Source organism: Rhea pennata, chromosome 8, assembly GCF_028389875.1.
Source record: "Rhea pennata isolate bPtePen1 chromosome 8, bPtePen1.pri, whole genome shotgun sequence".
Taxonomy (NCBI): Eukaryota; Metazoa; Chordata; class Aves; order Rheiformes; family Rheidae; genus Rhea; species Rhea pennata.
In genome coordinates this window covers 8,216,043-8,239,747 of record NC_084670.1, presented here as the reverse complement: position 1 = coordinate 8,239,747, position 23,705 = coordinate 8,216,043, and the positions used below count along the sequence as shown (strand labels likewise).

Genomic DNA, 23,705 nt, shown 5'->3' with positions numbered 1-23,705 from the left:
GTTTGCAGTAGCATTGGAACATCAGTGTTAGAAATCAAATACTTTCAGATGAGATTATAATAAGAATACAATTAATTTTCCTAACTATCTGACATTGTCTTTTTACAGCATTTGCGCGTATTCATTAAGAATTAGCTCAGTAGCACCAATGTTAGGGTTATTTTTATTTTTCTGTAATGATAATCCATGTTTTCCCTAACCGTTTTGGAGCTCTTAATACATTATCTTTTCTTTAGGGCCTTATAAAGTAGAGAACAAGCTGAGAGTCATTCTTACCCATTGTTCTACCCTTGATTGTGTCTTACGTGGAGACTTCTCTCCCTAGTGAAGAAAATGATCTGTAAGAGTCAGGAAATGCTGCGAACCAGCAAGGAATCCTTAATTAAATGGGATGAAAAGACAGTATTTTTTTAAAAAAATAGGATATCTAAAACGTTGTGCAGGCTTTCTGGAAACGGTGTAGTCGCACAATAAAATATAAGCCTGCCTTTGACAATATTTAGTCGTGATGTATATAAAATTCTGTAGTACGCCTTTGTTGCTAAGGCACACGCAATTGCGTCAGAGATGCTGTTGTGATGGGAAATTATATGTCCTTGAAATCTAAAATATACTTTTTGTTAGGTTCACTTACTTTATCTTTTTTTAACATTAAACTCCTTTTTATTACTAGACAACCTTCCATACATTACGGCTGGTATTTTTCCCAATCTGGAGTTGTGCACTGGTATTTTTTCAGAAGCAGGGTGGTAGTATATTTGACCGCTTTTGAAGTCTTGGAGGTAAAGGAAATACTATAATAAATGTTTGCTTTAAAACAGATGCAAACAAATATCGGAAGTTGTTCTGTAATTTGTAATGCTTCAAGAAAGTTCCCCGCAGAATGCTCTTCTGTTCGCTTAAGTGAGGGGCTGTGTTGGCGGAGGTCAGTGATACCACTGGAGGCTTTCCAGTAGCGTATGTCCTTCAAATCCAGTCCTTCCACTGCGTATCTGAGTGCATTGGCTGAGGTGTGGGAGGAGACCCAAACAGCTCCCTCTGCCTTCAGCTCACTCGGGGATGTTTGATGAGAACTTTGTCCCATCTGACCCTCCATGTAGAGACCAGAAACTGCTACTGGAGCAGGTAACTGCACTGTGCTCGGGCCCCGTGGGTTAGCATGTGATTGCGTGCATCCTGGTTTGGAGTCGCCATCCGGGTTTTCTCTGTGTGCTTTGAGGTATTGGGTCCTAGGCTGAGAGCTTCTAGAAGCCTTTGCAGGGATAAAGGAGGTTTTGTCGTTCTTTTTCCTTAGAGTCTTTCGTTGTTGCAAACTTAAAAACTAGCAAAGACAACAATACTTACAATTTATAATTTAAAATGGGTCTGACTCATCTTGTAGTATTCCGTTATAGTCGCCCAGCGAGAAGGTAGAATTCTAGGAACTGACTCTATTATATTATCTATTGCAGTACAGTTGCCCAAAGTCCACATTTTCACATTGCTCTTAAAAGCAAAAGTGATATTTATGACTGTGAGAATTATTGTTTGACTAAACTTTCTTGGAAGACTTCACTTTATTATTTTTTTTTTCAATATATGGTTTGATTTGAATTCTTATGTCCGTCATACGCTTATGGTATGTGGAAATGATCCTTTTCATAGTAGTTGTGGTTTGAAAGAATCATAGTAAATCACACAGGCAAAATACTGGTGAACTTCCGTACTGATTCAAATGTTAATTGTGGAGAGAAGACCCTAGCTTTTCTAGGTCCTCTTAAACTGGCTTGTAGCCCCCTGTTATCTTCAGCGATTTGGTATTAGGTTATATAAAATTCCCAATTCAACAGCATTAAACAACCCCTGTTTAAGGTAATTACATTGTAGTGAAGCATTAACACCTTCTGCATTTGAAACCAGAGGTGTTTGGGGGTAAGGGGATTTTTGTGATCTAAATGTTCCTAAATGCAACTAGTATTCGTCCTTTCCTGGTGGCAATCTGCTTTTCAAATGGTGGTCAGTGTCTTTTTGCTGTATGCAAAAGAGACTGAGAATTGGTGGGCAAAGATTCGTCTTTTTATTTCTGTAGAGGAGAAAGCACGTTCATGACACCATAGAAGAAATAATGCATGTAAACAAATACTACTTAAATAAAAATAGTTCTAATACTGTTCCTGTATTGTACTGTATATCTTTGTTCCAAATGAAGTTACTGGCAGTAGATGAGTAGGGGGAAGTTGATTTTTAGCACAAAGCGTGAACGCTGGAAATTCTTCCTAATATGCGTGTGCCAGCTATAATGTGGCAATATTGCTGTTAATTCTCTTCCTGTAAGAGCAGCTGTTCAGGGAATTATCTCTTTGCTTGATGCAGGGTCCTGAAAATTTCAGTGCGCAACTACTGTAGTGGTTGTGGCCATTTTTGATGTGACCATTGATGGGAACTAACTCCGTAGTCTAGCACAGTAGCATATTGTTCTTTTGACTAACTGGGCCAGGACAAAATTATCATTTTCTGTGTTTCGTGTACTCTGAGAGAGATTGCAGAGTGCACTTCAGAATTTGACATTGTGTTTGATAATTTATAGAGCACAGTTTATATTTAACTGTAGACATGCTAATCCAGGAAAAAGAGTAGTATATTTTTAGAATCCATTTTTTTCCTTTATTTTTCCTGTGCTTGTCATTACCCAGCTACTGAAAGAAGCGTTGATAAATGTAGATGCTCAGTGGGATAGAAACTGTTGAGTTTAATTCCCATCATTTATCTTTGCTGTATACAAAAACAAACATTATTTATGTGATGTTCTTTGTGATTATCGGGAAGTTTTACAGTAGTATGTAGCCATTGGAAGAGCCAGTGGTCTTCTGCAGTGATTTGATACCAGATTAGGCTATGGTGCCTAGACTGAATTTGGAAGTGCTTCGGTGATGATATCTTTAATAATGACACAGTGTCACTTCCTGTGACATTGCCAGGATTTCTTTGAGGTGAAACACGCTGATGGGCTGGATCCAGCTCTAAACAAGTCTAAAAAGTCTTATCTTAGTGATGAGTATTATAAAGGAAAACTAACCAAAAGAGGGGGCACTAGTTTGATTATTTTGACTTCTTTTTTAGTAATCCAGTAAGCTCTTCTGATGTGGCTAGGCTGTCAGAGATTAACAGGCAGAAACGTCCTAATCAAACGTGGGACCCGCTCTGCATCTGAGCGGGGGCCGAGCCGAGTTCGGCAGGGCCGCTCCTAGGATGCGTTAGTGGAGCTGCATGTTAACTAGGAGTATGTTTTCCGTGAGGATAGCATTATTTTTTTCTAGAGAAATTTTGGAAGATTTTGAATTTATTGGAATTCAAGTTATACTTGGTTATTTGAGTAAGAATTTTGTGAATTTTAATAGGAATTTGTTCAGAAATTTGACGAAGAAATTTTCTGTAGGAATTGCAGTAAGGAGGGTGTTTGATCTGGCCTCTGGCATGATTCCTTCTCTTAGTACAGGGATTAATAGTTTATATCCAGGATAAGCCATTGGAATCTTTTAGCCTGTCCTGTGGCAGATAAATGTGTATGTGCTTTCTATTTTGCCCTATAATGATGATTAAGGTGTTATTAATCTGTGGTAATGGCCTTTGATCTCAACATAGCTGCTTCCATGCATGAGATCTTTCCAATCTAAATAAATAAATAAATATTGAGATGTTTATCCTGTGAAGTATATTAAAACTTACTCTTGTTTATGCCATCATATAGATACCACTTTTGAGATACTATCAGAGTAAATAGCTACTCCTGCACACTTAAAGGTCACATGAGTATTTTTCCACCAGAAATTTATCAAATCCTCAACTTTTGTTTTCCCTTCATGACCCTCAAGATGGCAATGGCCATATTACTTTGAAGTAATTTGTTGCAACTTTGTGTGGAAGTGAGAATCCACACAAATAATTTTTTTCCGTGAAAATATTTTCATAAGCGGTATTAGTTTGGAACAAGGCTTTCTGACTTACAGGCAAATCATAGCAGAGCTGTGAATTTCTTCTTTATTACTAATCCAGTTGAGTTTAAGATTGGACAAGGAAATATACTCTTAATTTGCAGTAAGCTGACATTTCTAATGAAGGAGATGCAGATTCTAATGTTTGACTAAATCCTGGTTTGGGGTCTGTATCTCCTAGACCAGCAAGCAGCAGTATCCAGAGAGATGATATTGCAAGCAGTCAAGATGTACACATGTTGATTAGTGCTTCCTAATTGCGTCTACCAGTGTGCCTTCATTAAGGTCCTGTTGAGGACAACACCTAAAATACCGTGGTTGTGGTGCGCATTTTGCAAAGCCATTAATTTCTGCATAATGTAAGCCTCTATTTGCATGAAAAATATATGGGTAACATTTTCAAAGAGCAGCATATGACTTAGGAACTGAAACCCTCTTGCAGTGTACATTAATGAAAATTAAATCACTCGCAGTCTTTTGAAAATTGTAGCTGTTATTTCCAGAACTTTGATAGCACTAACAGCAGTGAAGTGTTTAGATGGTCCAAGGGTGCCTGGGTCGCCTGCTCTATCCGTACTTTGGCTTTAGCTTCTGGTTAGTAGACAGTTTGCAGGTTTTTACATCTTGATCAATAGCATGGTTTTACAAGATGGCATGTGATACAGCTTCCGCTGTCTAAACTTTTGGGTTGCAAATAGTTCTAGATTATTTTCTTAAAGGAAAAAACATAAAGTGGAATTGTGACAGGTCTGTGGTAGCTGAAGACTTGCAGCTGTCTGCTTCTTACACTAACATGTACATCCCCATGGGAATCTGTGCCTGAATACACAATGCAACATACATCTTCCCAAGTTGGTAATATAATTCAGCAGTAAACTAAACAAATAGGTTGTGATTAGGAAATAAAATTCTGAACTAAGAACAAAGCTCAGAAACTAACCAAAAACATGCAAAGATTTTCTTAATTTCCTTTCCTTTTATTTCAGCGTATTTTTTTAGGTTAGACTAAGGAACTATCTTAGATCTTTGTCTCTAGCATGCTCTTTTATTGCTATTGTTACCTAGTATCCAGATATTTGGGAAACCCTCTTCAATCTTTCAAGGTTTGCCTCATACAGTCATTGTGGTTTGTTTTTTTTTTTTTTTTAAGCACCCTGTTAGCATGGAATTTAAATACCCTTTTTTTTTTTTAGTGTCACCTTCTTCCCTCCCCCCCTCCATCCCCAAGATAGACATGGCAGTCCCTGGGAGACCCCTGTTGCCTTCATGGTATCTACTGCCTAATCAAATGGAATCCATAGGGGAACAGAGGATATTTTCATCCAATTTTGTTTTAGAGCACCAAAGAAACATCTCATCTCGGTACTGAGATTGTTTTTCAAACTCCTTTTGCCTTCATGTGCATCTTGGAAGAACAGGTAGTAGATCCAAATAAAAAGCCAGCAGGAAGTAAGGAGCAATACAGAAGTACTGAGTTGTCTGATACAGATTTGGCAAAAATAGAAGGGTGAAAAGGAAATAGATGTTCCTTCAGAAGGCAGAGCCTGACCACGTCGCCTTTGTTCTGGCTTAGCAAACGTACAGACCTCGGAGCGGCTGCGGCACACGGCCCGCTGGGCGAAGCAGGTAGGCAGGAGCTGTTGTTGGAGGTGTCGGGCACGGAAGTGGGACAGTTCCCTGCCACCGGCCTTTGTCCCCGTCCACAGGGGTCGGACACGAGGAACCGTGCGAGCTTTTCACCGCAGCTAATTGTGTAACCCTTACAATAGACTGGGAATACATCCATTTTCCTTTTTGGGTGTTTTCTATGCTTGCTTTTTCCAAAGCTGTGTTCCAGAGCTCATTTTGAATACTGTAAAATCAAGGCTGTATTCTCCCATATCTTCATATGTAAATTAATGACAGAAATGATTACAAGCAAATTCCAGTGAAACCACAGTAAACGAAGAAGGTGTCAGAGGCTGACTTTCCAGAAGTCAGTCAGTCAGAAGTCAGCTTGCCTCGGTGAGGGAGGTGTGACCTGAGGCAAGGATGGTAGGTGACTTTTGTGACTGTCACCTGTTATACTTGATTTTTCACAGACTCTTTCCATAGAGCTCTTGAGCACATCTGTTGTACGTGTTTGGAGAATACTGAAAAATTGAACCCAGCAGCTTTGAGGTTTCAGAGATGCATAGTTTCTTTCCAGTCATCTCAAGAAGTGAAAAGGATGGTAACAGCTGCTGAAATGAAGTATGGAAGAAGTTTATAAAGAGCAATAAAATAAATACAGTGAATTGAAGTAACAGATATGTTAGAGCTGTAACTGTATTCTGCTTCTGGAGAAATACAATGTTTTTGTCCTCGCTGATGTGCAATGCAGCATTTTACTGTGTTTCTTTCAGAAATTACTGCACATGTAGTTCTTGACCATGCATCTACTCTCCGTTCGCACCCGTTTCCTCTAGGCTTTGGGGAGTGCTGAGCTCTACGTACGCTAAGTATAGTCCTTCCCCCTCTCACTTCTCATCCCCAGAGTACCTGCAGTGAGAGTGAGACCATATGAAGTGTGTGGTGTGATGCATTTGCTAGGAGCTTTTATGTGGCTGTTGGCCATGTAGTCTTGGGTATGGCTGCTTCTACAGATGCCTTACTGGTTATTGACGTTAAAATGATTGTGTGACTGTCATTGGTCTCTTTTTAGGTGTTTTTTTTTTTTTCTCCTTCCATTCCTTTCTGCCTGCAAAATCAAACACAAAGCTTTAGAGCCCGTGCCCCATGGGGAAGGGAAATATTTTCTGTGTTTTGAGGGGGGGAAAAAAAAGTGAGGAAAGGTGACTAGGCCAGGTCTAGGGATATTGTGCTCCATTTCTAGAACTGTCACAACTTACCATATGACTGAAGCAAATTGCCTTAGATACTTTCCTTCACTTTGATCTTTCCCTTCTGCAAAACTTGGAATAAAAGTAACAGTTCTTGCCTTTGTTTTTCTTGTGTTGGTTCAGAGGCAGTTGCTGCTCTTACTATCTGTTTGCACAGTGTCTAGCACAACTTGGTATCAGTAGATCCTTTAGGCATTGCTGCGATCACAAGTAATGTTGCCGGTGATCTTTACATTTCTTGCATTGCAGATTGCAGACAAAAAAAATTTTGTTCTAGTACATTCAGGCAAAAGTATATAATGGACTAGTAAGTTTGGCTATTTAAGAAGATGATTTCCTTCTTTTTAGGGCCAAAGCTTCCCTCTTAAAATGAAGAAATTTGTTGTCTTCTCCACTTGAATCATTTGTATGCTCTGTACAATTATTGCGGTGCCCAATAAATGTGAAATTACTGAAAACATTTGAACATTGTTTCAGCACGATTATAGTGAATTCTAAAACCAAGCTTTAATGGGAAGACTATAGCCATGCCACTAGAGCCGGTGTATGTCACAGTGACTGCTAGTTTAGTGGGCTCTCTGAGTTGAGACTTCCAGCTCTATCTATATTTAAAATATTAAATACGACTTTTACTGGAAGGGAGGGGGAAAAAACGTGTGAAACTGTATGTGAGTGGGGAGTATGTCAAAATACGGAGTGTTAGATAATGATTCATTTCTGGGATATTGGATTTGCCTCCAGGCAGATTTGCTCAAAAGCTTCGTTTCCCTCCTTTATTTCATGTTCATGATGTATTTATTAGGTAAATAATAGCAAAGTCTAGTTGTGCAGTTCATAAGCTTTAATAAAAATATAATTGACAGTGACATTTGACAGTGGTGTTATAGAGAAGGAAATATGTGTTGGAGCTGCACACAGCATCATTTGCCTCTGTTACTAAGGTCAATTTTGCAAGAAGTGAACGTGATGCGTATGCAAGGTTCAGGAGCACCTATTTCTAACTCTTGCTAGAATTATGTCTTTGAATCACCAAATGCTTATAATTTCTCTTTATTAACACTCTCCTGGGGGAAGAAGACACGATCTGTCCTGAACACTTTACAATCCTTTACCTTATCCTACAAAAAAAGGTAGAGATATGCTTAATCCCACTGAAGTGAACGTCTCTGCTCCTGACTGTGTATTAAAGTGGAGGGGGCGCGGGGGAGGTACGCTTGCTGGTTCAGGGCTGAGAGACCTGATCTTGAAGATATATTTGTGTTCTACTTATGGCTCTGTCTTTTGGCTTTGATGTGGCTATTCACATACGTATTAGCAGATGAGAGGCCTATGGATAGATTTTATTTATTTTTTTTTATCTGTAGAAAAGTCCTTGTGGGACGCTAACTTAAGCCATGCTGACTTCTTTGCATTCAGAAGAACAGATATCTTAGGAGTTAAAACCTGTTTCCTGTTACAGAAAGAAAACCTTTGTGAATCCACATTTATTTTGTTTGAGAGGTTTTGTTTGTTTTTCCTTTTGTCATCATTATTCAGAAGATGGCTATGGGACCTCTGCCATGGCACCATTTGTTTTCACGCGTAAAAGCAAACATCTTGCAATGCTAATTAAAGAGCTTTTTTAGATAAAGTATGATCTTTGCATTATTTATCTAAATTCTTTTTTATGGGAGAATGTTCTGAGTTTGTTCATTAATGAACAATTTAGAAATAATATAAAATTAGACCTCATGAATTCTTCATAAGGCATAATTTACCATGATCATTTTTCCTAGCATTTAGGTGCTGCGAAGAGTTTATCCTGCATAGACAACACTTCTGACTTCTGAGTCCTCAAAATGAGCTGCCCACATGAATGCTCCCTAGTTGTTAGAATTTAATTCAAATTTTGGGTTCTTAGGAATGCTTGTGGTACTTTTAAAACGATTCTCTTCATCACCTATAAATAATACGTATTTTTGAGATTCGTAATCGTAACTATGTTTTCTGTCATGTATCTCAGATTCATTTATCTTTATCAGTGGAAAATAGCAGAGTAATTAAAACTTAGATAACAAGAATTAAAGAAACTATTTGCTGAATATATACTGGTTTTCAGTGTATGTATGTGACAGCATTTCAATTCAGCATGCAGCCCTTCAGACTGCTAAGAACAAATTTTGTAAATATAAAACACGTATATTTACATTTATTGAGCCACTGGCTATTCTTTATGCATGCAATAGGCAGATAAGACCATCTTAATCAGTCTGTGGGTAGTTTTCTAAATGATTCATTAACTGTGCTTTGTAATGGTAGATGGATGTAACATTTACTGTAATAACAACTGAAGATTAATGTCAGTTACTGTTGTTTAAGCATTGTAATAGTTCTGTTTATACATACAGGTATTCTTTGTATTATTGCTGAAGCTACTATTTCAGCAGGAATAAATTGAAATTAATTAAATTAATTTGAAAAATTTATATGTAAATTTGATAGAGAAATACTTCTGAAACATTATTTGGAATGGAGGAGTGTCTATAATAGATATTTGGTGCCGATGTTTTGTAGGAGGGGTTCTACCAAGCATTTTGATTAGCTGTGTTTTGTAAAGCACTGGCAGAGCTTATGCTGTCTTCCAAAACAGCAAACCATTTCCTTATGAAATCTGTCAAGCTAAAATACCTTGCACTTTGCTTATACATTACCATACAAAGAAAGGTAGTGCACAAAGAAGCAATTTTTAAAAGCAGCTGTCTGATGAAATACATACGGAATTTGTCATACGGGTTGCTTTTTTTTAATTTACAAAATTGCAATCTTCAAATTCTGTTTTAAGCCACAGATAGTGGGGAGGGAAGTTTGAACAGTTTAAAGATGGACTATTCAAATTAAGTATGGGTGCCTAAATTACTGACATCTATAAATAGTTACTACAATTTATGTTTTCTTTAAAGATACCATTAATTTATATGCAGATAATATTGCAGTATTGGAAGTCAGGAAAATTGTTCCAAAACAAAACCCCCTTCTATATCTCTGTATACCAGTAACATATAAATGTCATGGCACATGGCTTTTGCAACGTAATATTTCAGGGGCTGCCTGAAATGGGCATAGCTGCCTAAGTTAGATTAGAGAAAGTCTACAAAAGCATGAAGATGCAAATTTTAAGTTGCATGTATGGAAGTATAACAGTAATGTTTTAAGGAACTGTAGTATATTTTATGTTAAAAAAAAATCTACTGTTCGGGTTAAGTGACTGTTGGATTTTTCCACGTTTATTTTGCTTACATCCAAACAAGCCCTAAACAAGTTAGAGAGATTATAGCTGCCTTTAATGCTTTCATGGAAATGAATTGAATCTTATTAAGTATTCTACTTAATAACAAAGGTGCTCTTTTGTAAAATAATAAAAATATTATTACTGGTAATTAAAACATAATGAAACTGTGTACCCAGGAAACTATAGCAGCCTTTTTAAAAACAGTCATATTTTGGTGTAGGTATTGAATTGGAGATTTAAATCTTAGTGTTCTGAATAGAAGATATGGTGAGTTGCATGTTGAAGTATGTTCTTTGAATAAATAATGTAGTTGTTACACAATGTGCTGACTTATGCAGGATCAACTTCTTGATATTAAAACAATCATCAACAGTAAATGTCTTACTACATTCATATTAAATTCTTAACAGTGTATTTGAGTTTTAGATGTGTTAGGGGGAGAGAAAAAATGTCTGAAAAGGAGAACTGGGAACATACCTTTTTGTTAGCATTAATAGCTTAAATCTTTACTAATTATGTGAATCAGTGTGTTTGTCTAAAATAAGCATTACTCCTTTGTGTCCATAAGGACTTGAATGCCCGCTCTGGTACTTTAACTCTTTTACACAGAAAGCACTCTGTGCACAGAAACTTAAAATTATGCAGTGAAAAAAAATCACAGTTTATCAAGTGTTTTATGATAAGTGTTTCTGGTAATTCCTTAGATTCTCAGCATTTTGCTATATCCATCATCTCATTCCTTACAGAGCAAAGCAATTAATAACCTATAACTTTGTAATAATTTAAAGGGCAAATAAGTGTCTCGATTTCCTTTTCCACTATGGAAAAATATGGGAAGCTTAATTTGGAGTGAGTAACTAGGAAAAAACCTGGCACCTGGTGCAACAGTAGTTTATGCCAAGATATTTTGATGAGAAATTTTATATGAGGAAATCTATTTGCTCAGGAACAGATTGTTATACAGCAGCTTATTCTTGTATTTTGGATTTGCTAACTATCGTAGTTGAATTATATTTATTTGCTTGGCGTGGAAGGCAGGCACGCTGAAAATGCGACTAAAAGGAGTTTGCACAACACCTAAGTAGGGCAGCAGCCAGTTTTGAATTTTGTCATCTTTTATAGATTTTTAAAGATCCAGGGTTATTGTTTGTTATGGAAACTATACATAGCTGTTGTTTCTGTTGCTAATAATAGCTGATGTGCCTTTCTCGGTGCATTGAGCCGAAGTCCTGCTACTGCAGGAACCAGAATGGATGGTGGTATTCCTGTTTATTTTGGAAGGCCAGGATCAGTCCCTAAAATAGCAGTTTGCCTTGTGGCTCTTTATATTAGAAAGGCTATGGTTATGTGGTTAAATTCCCACAGAAGGTTACAGTTAACTGTCAGCTGCATTACTCTCATCTTTGCACTGTATCATGTTAATGGTTAGTTATTTGCTGGCTAAAAGAATGGTTTTTGAGTCATATGATCTTAAATGAAAATATGCAAGAGTGTTAATATTGTCACTACTGGAGTGAGAAGTGGGCAAGTTAGTATAGAAAAATGGAGGAATGGTTCACTAGCAGTATATGAAACGATCACCTTTAACCGAAAGATGACGACTGTTTGTTAATATTGTTCAACATGGCAAGGCAAATTTAAGTTCTAGTGCAGCTCTGGCCTTACGTGTTAGTGGCCTCCATTATTTTCCTTGGTTTCAGGGGAGATTTAAGGCTTTATCAGCATAAGCACTGTGCTTAGTGAAAACCTGAATTGGATTTTTTTTTTTCTATTTTTATTCAGGTTGGTGCAGTTGTGCAGATACAGTTCGTATGATCAGTTGAACCATGCCTCGCAGAATGCACGTTATCCTTAGGGTGAGAGATACCTTTACCTGCAGTAGGTTAATAGCAATACTTAGAACTGGAGTAAGTATTTGCTGTAAGGTTACAGAGCTGCAGAGATCAAAAGGTTATTTTCCAGCAGGGCTTTTGAATTAAACAGATTTAGTAGCATCTGAAGCACGCAATAAAATGTATGAGTAAAGATATATAGGAAATCAGTAGTTTAAAAGAGGAAATATGGTTAACACTGGATACAGTGAATGTCCTGAGCAAGGAAGGTGGTTGATAAGACTTCACTTAATACAGCGGCAGTATTTGATGTCACGTGATAGATAAAATTGGCAATAGGATTCTGATTTGGATCTGCTGTTTTTTTTTTTTTTCAAGTGGTTACTGTCTTTGTGAAATTTATTTTCAAGAGAATTATGCTTTATATTCGAAAGGTCTCCCTGTTAAACACAGGGTAGCAAGGTTTCTTTTTATATGAAAAATGTTAAACCAGGTAGCTATTACTAGGCTTGATAATCAAAAAAATAGTAATAACCCAGAACTCTTATTTCCATTGATGAAAAAGGAGGTTTAATTCATATGTGAAGTATCAAAGCCAACAGTGAAAGACTTCAATTAAAAAAAAAAAAAAAAAAAAAAGAATCGACTAAAATAAAAGCCATTTAAAGACTTCAGCACTCTGATGTATTTAATTTAAAATAAACTTTCTTGTTGGGGGGGAAAGGGGTTGTAATTTCATGGTGGGGGGAAAGCACACAAAAAAAACAAGCTTAGTTTGTCACAATATGTACCTCCCTGGCTTTAAAAAAGAAAGCAAATTAAGTCTTGAGTAATTATAATAATTACAAGATCAGATGAACACAAGGTTCAGGCTGTATGGTATCTTAGTCCTTTAATTCTCCTCCGGATTTGTATTTCCTCATCGTACACAGTAAGATTCTCTTGTCCCTGACAGCGTTTTGTATCCCTGACTCTGTTGCGGTCTTCCATCGAGGAAGACTCTGCCCATCCTGGGGATGTTCTTGGAGAACGGGTGTCGGTGTAGCTGCACCATCACAAGCCGTGCAGTGGACTACAGAAGCTGCCGTTTGCTTGGGTTTATCCCGATTGCCCTTCCCTTGTCAGCACTAGTGACAGTGAAACTGGAAGCAGTAGTTGAGGCAAATACCTTTATAGGAAAGGTCTGAAATACCCAGGTTTTTATGCTTTCTTTGTCTAAATTTGTGCAATTTTCAAATGAAAACTTGCATTTTTCAATCCTTATCGATAAACATGCAGACAGGTTTACTCGCGTGATTAGTTGTGCTGGCAGCAGTGGGGAGACTGTCATGCATGTACCTTGTTAAACTGGATTTGACATTTTTAAAAAGTCTGTTTGAATCTGTTCTGTGACAATTAAGAGTTTCACATTTCAAGATAGGTCCACTGCTTAAAATTCCAATCTGCACCTTTGCCTGATATGCCATTCTTTAATTAAACCTTCTTGATTCTGGTAAATACCTAAAGATCTTTGTATCTCTGAAGTTTGCAAATCCAGGGCTTTATTATTTAAAGAGATGTCAGTGCATTAGTGAAAAATATAACTGGAGAATATAGGTCATCATCACCGGAACCAGTAAATGGTATGTCTTGGGACACCAGGAGTTTATTAATTTAAGGGAATTCAAATGACAACACTTTGCAGATTGACTGTGTCTGGTTAATGTTGTTGTCATTGCACTCTGTGATACAGTTATTAAATAGGTAAAATATTTTACCTTTTCATATAGAGCCATACACTTATTTCATCTGTTTTAATGGAACTGTAATTTTAATTATGATTATTACCTTAAATTATAATTAAATTTATGTGCTTTAAATATACATTTGTGAAAATGGTTGTGTGATGAAAGCAGAAATCAGCTTTGCATTAACAAAAAAAGGAGGTGTTTTTTTTTTAACTGCATCTTCGTATATGCTCACAGCTAAAGACTAGCATGACCTACTTTGCAACAATAACAGAGGAATCAAGCTGGGTTTTTTTGTTGAAGTATCTAAATTGGCCGTGAATGCTACCTACTCATTCGTTTGTAAGTATCTTTAAAAATAGCAGTTGTATCTATGAAACTTAAGGGTTTTTTTTCCCTCCTCTTATTTTTTATTTAGATAATTAGCACCATGGAGCCTCAGGTGTCGAATGGCCCTACTTCCAATACAACCAATGGACCCTCCAGCAACAGTAGAAACTGCCCTTCCCCTATGCAGACAGGGGCTGCTACAGATGACAGCAAAACCAACCTCATAGTCAACTACTTACCCCAGAATATGACACAGGAGGAGTTCAGGAGTCTCTTTGGGAGCATTGGTGAAATAGAATCCTGCAAACTCGTGAGAGACAAAATTACAGGTAAGCTCTTGCGTATTGTTAACTCTTACATACATCAGGGTTACTTTACATTTAGGAACAGATAAACCTTTATGCTCATATTGTAGGTACTTAGCATGGGGGATACCACGATTACAGTGATAAACTTCTGATGGTAAATCTTTAGCTTTTAGCGATACACGTTGGATCTAGAACAGCTGTAGGAGGAGCCGCTTGTCTTTCAGCCTACGTACAGATCTAAGGGGAAGAACGAACGTTACCAGTCTGCATGTGTGTGTAACACATTTGGTATGCAACTTCTTATAATAGAGCTCAGATGATGACATTCTTTTCCTGATCATTCCTTTTTATGGTATTTAACATTGACTTATTTGTAGGAGGATCGCCTAAATTTCTTGAGATAACTGACCACTCTTGGTTCAGACCATTTCTTTCACACCCTACCATACCTTCATCAATTTTTGACTATAAACAATACTTCAAAATCAAAGTAGCTCTGCGTGACCATCACAGTTTATTTACCATGTCTTTCTGGAGCAGCAATGATCTGTAGTCAGGAGCCACTGATCTGAATTTTATTTAGAGATTTGTGCTTCTTGGCTGAAGACTTTAGCTTTGCTCCCAGAAAACTCTTTACATTGCCATTATCCTTTTCCTCACAGCACTTGCTGATAGAACTGTGCCTTCAAAATAAATAAATAAAAAAAAACTATTAGAGATGATACCTCAGAAAGGAGAGATGCGTGTCTGCACCATTGCTAAAGGAGGTGTGGACAGATACAGATATACCTACCTGCTCTGTATCCTTGCTGCTGTAGCCAGGAATTCACTGATGCACAGAATGAAAAAAAGACAATGGGATGAACAATCAGTTTTTATTGCTTGTTTTATAGGTTAGTTTTATAGGTTGTGTGTCTACTCACACTGTAGGTGGGGAACAGCTGAAATTTCACTGCTGTTTTGTGCATCACCAATGTTATGTTTAGCACAGTGCAGCAGCCTCGGGAAGGAAAGGGTTCCAAAACAGGAGCTGTCTTTTCTGTCAAATGCACTCTTGGCAAGTTGGGTGTGCATTCTGTGAAAAGAGACACTATGTAAAAATGAGGAATTTAAAACATAAATCATTGTACCTAGTTCTGTAACAGTTTGACAGCCATTGTATGGGCAGCATTAGGAAGATCTATATAGTGCTTTTAAACATTCAATCTTTCTTTTTTTTATTTACAAACAGCAATGCTCAAGTTTAGCATGAGGCACATAACAAATGACAGAAGTCCCAGGGCAGTTCAAGTCCTCAGAAATGTAGTTCAGCTGAATTTCCTTTTGCACATTGACTACGATGTGTCTATTTCAGCATATCTTCCAATTTGGATTTCAGAGGTATGAAATAAAAAAGATTGAAAGTTTGATTTTTATTTATCTATTTATTTATTTTTACCTTAAAAGAAAAAATCACTCATGCCCTCCTCTAACCCCAGAAATCTCCATCCAAAGAACTTGAGTCCTCTGCTTTTGCAAGCGTGACTGGCCCAGTATCCCAGTATGACATACCTCCCTTGATATCTGCTACCAAATAGTCAGCTCCAGATTGCTGTTTTTCTTTTCAGTTGAAAATAATCTTGAGAAATTAAATTACAGGTTACTTCAGTTATTTTAAACAGAACTGAGTAACTAAGATAGCTTTTAAATCAGGGTATTCAGGAGTCTAGAGTACCTAGCTTGAATTTTGGTCATGATAGGTTCCATGTTTTAGAAATGGTGTTTTTGGCTTCCTATACGCCTCAAATTTGTGGTGGTTTCCTTGCAATATAATCTTAAAATTTTGGTTATTGTATCTGTTGTTTTTATAGAGAGCTGGCAGCCTTTGGAAGGAAAACTGTTACTTCATCTGTTATAAACAGTATTCTCTTTGTTTCATTCTGTCTCAAGGCTTTTGTCTCTATTTGAGGAATCGAGAAATTGGCTATGTGGCCTTTGACGTGTTCTTGGGTAGTTTTCTGCCTCTGTGTATTTTCTTTCTTTTCCTGTATAAAATGCCTAAATCTTTATGATCAATAAAATGCTTCATAGCAACCACTCTTTTAAGAAAAAATTACACAGATGCTTTGAGAACATCAGCCCCAAATGACTTAGGAACCTACATGTTGTTTCTTTAAGAGATACAGGTACATAAGCAGCAAGTTCTCGGTAAAATTGAATTGCTGTCGAAAGTCTCTGTTCCATTTTTGAAAACAGAATTTAATCTTCTAACGCTTCAGGAGCATTATCAAGGTATTCTGCATCACTGCTAACTTCTAGGGTACATTTTCATGCCTCACATTGAATTCAGAGTTATGTGAATTAAATGTTGTCCTCAGCCAGAACAAGTGAATGCTTTTTGAAGGTTCTTAGCACATTCTTAGCAAATAGAAATGTACTGAGGTCATACCTAATCATCTTGCAGGATCATTTTGTGTATGTGGTTTTACGTTGTGGGGATTTTGGGGGTGAGTTTTGTTGTTGTTTTTTGGGTTTTGGTTCCTTTGGTTTCTTTGTTTTTTTAAACTAGTAAGCTCTTGTAGGAACAACTATCTTTTCAGCGATGGGCTTTTTTATTTTTAAGATCCAATGTATGGTGTATGGGGTTTGTTTCTTTCTTTTTTTTTTTTTTTTTTTTTTTTGGACAGTGAAGCTGTATTGCAGAATAAATAGTAAATTCTCAAGATATTCTTCCTGAACTGATGGAGATGTCTGAAACAATTTGGTTTCTTTTGGATTTTTCATTGTTTTGGTTCAAAATTTCCGTGCAGTTTTATTAAATCTCGGCTGAGTGTACACTGCTGTAGTATCTATTTAAATAAACACTACAGCACTTTCCATTAAAAACGTGACTCTTCATAGACAGTAAGTTGGTTTCTCCTTTCTCTTGATAAGATAAAACATTAGATAAAACAAGGAAACCAAATTAGAAAGTTAACTGCAAAGAGAAGTTGCTTCAAAAAAAATAGAAAAGGTTATATGTCAAATGAGCATATAAAATAGTTAGCCTGGCAAAACCGTATTAAAAAATCTCAAATGCATTTCCAAGGCTAGATGGGATTTAGTTGGTTGATGTAAAAGATTGTTTCCCCTGTCCTCCTAGGAAGTGCACAGATCTTGTGAAATAATGTTTAGGTTCCAAAAATACTTTTTCCAAGGAGTTTCGAGCTAAAAGTCTGTTAAACATGCAAGATCCCTATGAGAGAATTTATGATCTGGACTGTTTTATCATTATTTTTTAAATGAATTAAATAGTTAATTTATCAACAATAATACTTGCTCCAAGTGTTTTTGCAGGTCTTTTAGAACAGTGGTGTTTTTTTTTTTTTTTTTTTTAATAAAATTGTTTCGTGATGTTACCCCTCGCTTTGGAAAGACACATGTTTAAACAAGCATACTCCTTTACTTAAAAAAAAAAAAAAAAAAAAAAATGCTAATTTGGTTAGCACACCGTACTGAGTTGAATAGGAGTGACAGTTTCTAAGACAGCCTTTAATTTGGTATTCAAAACCAAAATTGTAAACTTCGGTTTTGTTTGGTAGCTTCTCAGAACAGGCAGGATATACAGTAGCATTTTTAAAAGATGCTAATGACTTGAAAGAGAAGCTACAACTCAGGCATACATTTTAATTGTGGGGGAGGGGTTGAAATAGCAAAAATGTTTTTTGCACTGCAGAAATTTTAAGGGAATGAGACAAGGAAAAACAGAGTGACTGAAAATACTTGCCTTCATTTGGCAGGGGTGTTTAATAAAAGCAGAACTTGTGGTTGTAAAGTGTGCTTATTAAATTCTTCATTTACACTACCTAATTAATTCTAGCATTTTAAATTAACAGTGAAACTGGTCCCTGCTGTACTATTTCATAGCTACAGCATATTTCGTCCAACAACCCAGTTGCTCAGGTTTAATCAGCTGCTCTCAAAAAATGAGAAGAAGGAACTTGAGTTAAAAAAACTAAATGGCGTAAACATTTTGTAAGTGTAAGATGACAGGAGATGACTATACGGAGGAAGACTACAGCTTTAGATGGATGCAAGGCCCCGTGCATGTAAGTGACTATGTAGCATTGCAGATGCAAGCTGTTATTTGTTCTGTCCCCAAAGAGCTAGTGATAAATCTCCTATTGACTTAACCAGGAGAAGGGAAGGATTTAAATTCATCAGAGAATTTTAAGAGAAGAAACACTGAATTTATTTTGCCCCATGTTTTGAAAACAAAAGGTCCAGTCAGCACTGTGTCTGTGAGAGACATTGTAATTGCTGCTGGCCAAGTGAGTTGTCGTTGTTGACTTAATTTGGGGGTGGAACAGAGGTGTTTGATTTTATTTTTTTTTTTAACTGACTTGGTGGCCTGAGCTGAGCTCTTAAGAATTATATTTATGTGTGTCTGTAATCTACACAGGAATTTGTGTCTCTTAATCTTCAGATGATCAGTATCTCAACTCTTTGGATCTCAGATAATCTTTCATATCTTCTAATGATTCAGGCACATTGTGAAGGAGAACATTTATTGATACAGGATTTCTGTGCATCACTTAACATATGACAGCGTTTGCATATTCCTGCCGTGTGGTGCAATCTGAGGTTCTTTACGTGCATAATCAGGAACTTCAATGCTCCTCTGCCCAAAAAACAACCCTATTTTAAATTGTTCCTTTTGAATTTGCAATTCCTTTAAGATTAATGTACAAAGATTTACATCTGTAATTTATTATTTCAGGTAATTGTAATGGGACCGGTACAGACTTAGATTAAGATTGCAGTTCAGAACTGAAGATGGCATTATAAGTGTAATATAAACATAGATGATTCCAGTGAAAATGAGGTATGGATGAACCACTGACTCGAAGCATTAACATCTGTGTGTTGTCACATGCTAGGAGAGAAAAAAATATTGGCTGTATTATCCGTAGTTCTGCCCATAAGTTATGGATTATCAAGTCCTTACTCTTTGTATCTTTAACCATTTGATCCAAGAACCAAAAGTAACAAAATGACAGAATCAGAAATAGCACAGCATTATGACAGAGAGCAAGAAAAATCTTTGTGAGCAGTATTTCACATGCTCACTTTTTCCTCTTCACACCATTAAATTCCTTGCCTGCAATGGGGGATGCAGATGTGAATCAGTTCTGAACCAAAAGTATTTCCATGCTTGGGTTAAGGTAGGACTGTCTGCCCCTCTGTATAAAAAAATATTTCTCCCTAGCACCCTGTATAACTAGTGGCTTACCAGCAAATACCAAAAAGGTATTGCTGTAAAATGCAATGACCAAGACTTTACTTAACCAAGAGTAGATAGTGAATAATGGGTTTAGGGGGGAGAACGGGGTGGCTTTGTTTTCTGTTTCTATTCTTAGCACTGAACTGGTGATGAGATATTCAGTACAGAGATTAGATACTTGGAGCTTCCTAAAATTTGGGGCACATTTAAGGAGTCTGAATTTCAGCATTTAGAATCAATAACTGTTTCTGAGAGCCGCAGCTGGAGCAGGTCTGTATCCTCGGGATCGGAAGCCGTTTATCGGTATTCTGAACTGTGACAGCAAACCTGCAGAAAGATGGAAGGGAGGAAGCCAGATATAGGTATAATGATGTTGCCTTACAATAAGGCTTCTTCAGGAAAGAAGCGTTTGAATCTTTTAGCAAGTGCACGGTAGCAAGAAAACACTGTTTAAACTTTTTCTAGTAAACCGACATCTTCTCATATTGCCCCATTGTCTGCTACCTGCAACAGCGAAGCTTTGATTATTTTAATTGGGAGGTTTTGGCACTCGATAGAATAGATGGACACATGGACCATCTTGGGATCAAGAGGAGAATCTGAAAGCTCAGAAAACAAAATCAAAATCATACTGCAAAGATACAAAGCAAAACCAGGATTAATGGTTAAGTTTAACTGTATGGAAGAGGCCTTTTGGTAATACAGTTCATGACAATAGAAGGAGTTGCATGGTTAAGTCTGCATTTGAAAGACCTAGGCTGGAAACTGCTGAGATATTAGTAAAATTGTGCTTCTTTGTCATGGGAAAAAATATTTATTTTCATTGAAAGGAAATAGATCATAGTTATTTATGTTTAGAAACTGCAGACTGAATGTGAATTCACAGAAAATTTCACATACAAAGGCTATCAGCACTTTATATACGTTTTTACAAAATCCCTTGAGAAAGAATATACTCTAAGTGTTTCCTACTGGAGGAGAAAGATATGACCTATATGCAGATAAATATAGCTCGGTGAAACCCAGCATTAAATTACCTGATCCTAAGTGATTGAAATGCTAATCTGGACATAAACTACTTTTGCGATTTGATGTCCTATTCACTGATTGTGAGTTTTGAGATATTAGTGGTTCCAGCAGTTTTGCCCACGTAAAATACATTAAACAGGATTATAGAATGTAGGGATTATGTTAGATAAGATTTGTGAACTGTTTAGAAAGTATGTAAACACTCATGCCTCATGGCGTAAGCCCACCTAATAACATGGTTTAGGAGAAAAATGCCTTGTAGAAGTAGTTGATTCTATTGTTGACTTAGATGTTTTTTTATGTATACATCTATATATATATGTATGCATACATATCTGGAGATAAATATGTATGTATATATATAAAATAAATTCTTTGTGAAGCAGAATTGGTTACTGATCCCTGGTCAGTTACTTTGTACTGACCTTATTAGACTAGTCTACTTTGCACCAGTGGTAGACCAGAATCCTTTAAACTAGAAGAAATTTATATACTGCGGTGGTCACCATTTTAAAGTGAATTTGATTCTGGAATTTGCATTATAGTTACTCTCTTAAGAGGTAACATTTAATTTTTGTGCATGGATCTTCCTTGAAGTTGTGAGATTTAGCCTGCTGCATGTATTATTTTTCCTTGTTTCAACAAGGATCGAGTACTCTGCTGAAGACCATTTATCTGGAAAGTAATCAAAAATTCAATGAATTTTCTCAGTTTCTTCATATGTTGACTTGTAGACTGGACTAGTCATGATTATTTCAATAAATGTAGGAAATGTCCATGGAGGTTGTTAAGGGGAGGTTGGGAACTGTTTCTCTGTTTTAGTTAGTGGTCAAAATACAGTGAGGAAACAATGATCAAGTATGCAGAAGCTCAAGAGGAAGTGCAGAAGTCTAAAATACTATATTTGAGGTCTGAAAAAGGAAAATTATTTCTGTAAATTAGATGAAATGCAGAGCATGCTTTAATTTTTGGTGATTATCTCTTTCTCTGGAAATAATGTTGCAGTACCCTCAATAGAATGCAGGGACTAAAATCTTACGAGACATTAAAAATGGACGTATTTCAGGGTCTGTTAAGCCTAAAATCTATAATTATTTTTTAAAGACTAAATACATGCTTCTGAATGTCATTAAAGACCTTTGATAGGTTGATCTTAATTTGGTGGCATTAGTTATTTTATTTTTATAGCTTCTTATTTCCTGAAATGTATTCTGTTCTTTAGCAGAGATAAATCTAATTTCAGTGTTGCATATCCTGTTCTCAGAGCTGCAGATTCAAGAAAATCCCCTAGTATTGATTATCTAAATAAGTATTTACATTAAGTATCTGAACTAAATTCATTAGCACTGTGGGAGAGGGAATGTAGAAATAGTAATGAGTATCCTACTGTTGGAATTCTGAAGTGTATTTGGTATGATTTGATGTCTCTTCTAAATGCCGAGGAAAACAGTCAGATTTGCATCCGTCTCTACAGTCATCTGGTGCATATTTTGCACAGGCGAACAAAAGAATTTTGATTTCTTGATTATTGGAAAAAAGCCATCGAAATGAGCATTAGGGCAAATAGGCAGAAAGCAAGAAGGCATGACCTTTGTGCAGTGAAAAATCTTTCTAATTAACTTCAGCAGTCTCAATCCTGAGACTGTTCTGAAGTGTATTAAATGCCTATAATTCATATATAGTTTATTCTTCATGTTTAACTGCCTGTTTTGTGTAAACATCACCTTCCTATAAACCTTAATGAGGAAGGATTAGAAATACAGTTCTCCTTAACCTATACCTTTGAAATCGTCCCTTCTAGGCATAAGGCTTTTTCTGATGTTTTTCAGTGTGTGTTGACCTTAGTCTGTGACTTTCTCTCCACACTTCATGTTGTCTGCAGGAAGATATGCCATCTACCAGGAAACGACTAGACAAAACGGCTCTGTTGGTAGAGCCCTATATTTCATGGCAGTCCATCCTTACCTGCACTGACTTGTGTGCCTTTTTCCCTGCCTCTCTCCCCATTGTCCCTTTTTCTCTAAAAGCACAAGCTTATTCTTCAGCCCTCACGCCCAGCTTCTTCTGTCCCTAACCCCCTTTTTTTTTTCTTTAGCCCAAGGAGGACAAGGACAAAGGGGAGGAAAGGAACAAGAAAGAGTTCCAGAAAAGCATTGGGAGATTTGGCAGCAGTGATGCACTAGCTTCCATCTGAGACAGGGCCTTTTGGGGCAGCAGTAGACAGCACACCAAGAGAGATCTCATCTTTCAGGGCTCCAAGGATGCCTTCCCCACCATTCATCTGTTTCTTTCTAAGTGCAAGAGAACTTCTTGTTTGACTTGTGACTTTCCACCCTTCAGCTGTACCAACAAGCAGCACAGGCACACTGCAGCTGTCATCCTTGCCATCTCTCCAGCACTCTTTGTAGACAACTTGTCCAAGAACAAAAGTAACCTATGCAAAACCAGTCTTAATGGTTTGAAATTGGTTCATTTCCTGCTCTCCCTTCTCACAAGACTGTGCTTTCTGCCAACACTATGTTAGCTTTAAGATAGATTTTAGTTTGTGAACAGGATTATTTGATCCATCTGCACTAACTATATCTCATATTTTGTGAGCTAGGAAGGTCTTACCACTTTATTCCACAGCTGTTCCATCTTTGCTCAGCTTTGTAGAGTGCAGGCACTTTTCCCCACAGCTAGAACTGCCCTACAAGATGTCCTTCACCTGGACCTCTGAGAACAGTCAAGCTAAGACTTTCAGGTCAGTAATGGAGTCTGTTGCCCTTGGGAGTGCACTCCATCTTTATCCTCTCAAGGTCTTCTGCTAGCTCAGTTTATAGGCAGCTTTTACACTAATGGGGGAAAAAAAATGCTTCTGCAGGTTCAGTCTGCTCACACCTCACTCCCCAAATTTATCTTTGGGGTTATTCTAACTGTGTCTGACTTGAGCAAGGACCCATTCATATGATCAAGCCACCCTGTTTTCCATCTGCTTCTCAACTAAGAGATCATCTAGACCGGGCAGAGTTCCTGTTGGGTTATCTACTGCATGGAGGTCTTTCAGGCCTTAAATCTTTCTCCTTCTCCTTTGCCTCCAGAAGACTTCAGAGGTTCAAACCCAGTACTTTGAAGCTTAGAATGTAATTTGACTCATA

General features: G+C 37.1%; 1 protein-coding gene across 2 annotated transcripts in view; it reads left to right on the top strand.

Moving 5' to 3' along the window:
* ELAVL4 (ELAV like RNA binding protein 4) overlaps window positions 1–23,705 on the top strand; it is a 62,624-nt gene that overhangs the window by 5,621 nt on the left and 33,298 nt on the right. For both annotated transcript variants that reach the window (XM_062580988.1, XM_062580987.1), the window contains exon 2: window positions 14,078–14,318. In XM_062580988.1, the coding sequence (XP_062436972.1) occupies window positions 14,078–14,318 (241 nt within the window). The remainder of the gene's footprint in view (window positions 1–14,077; window positions 14,319–23,705) is intronic.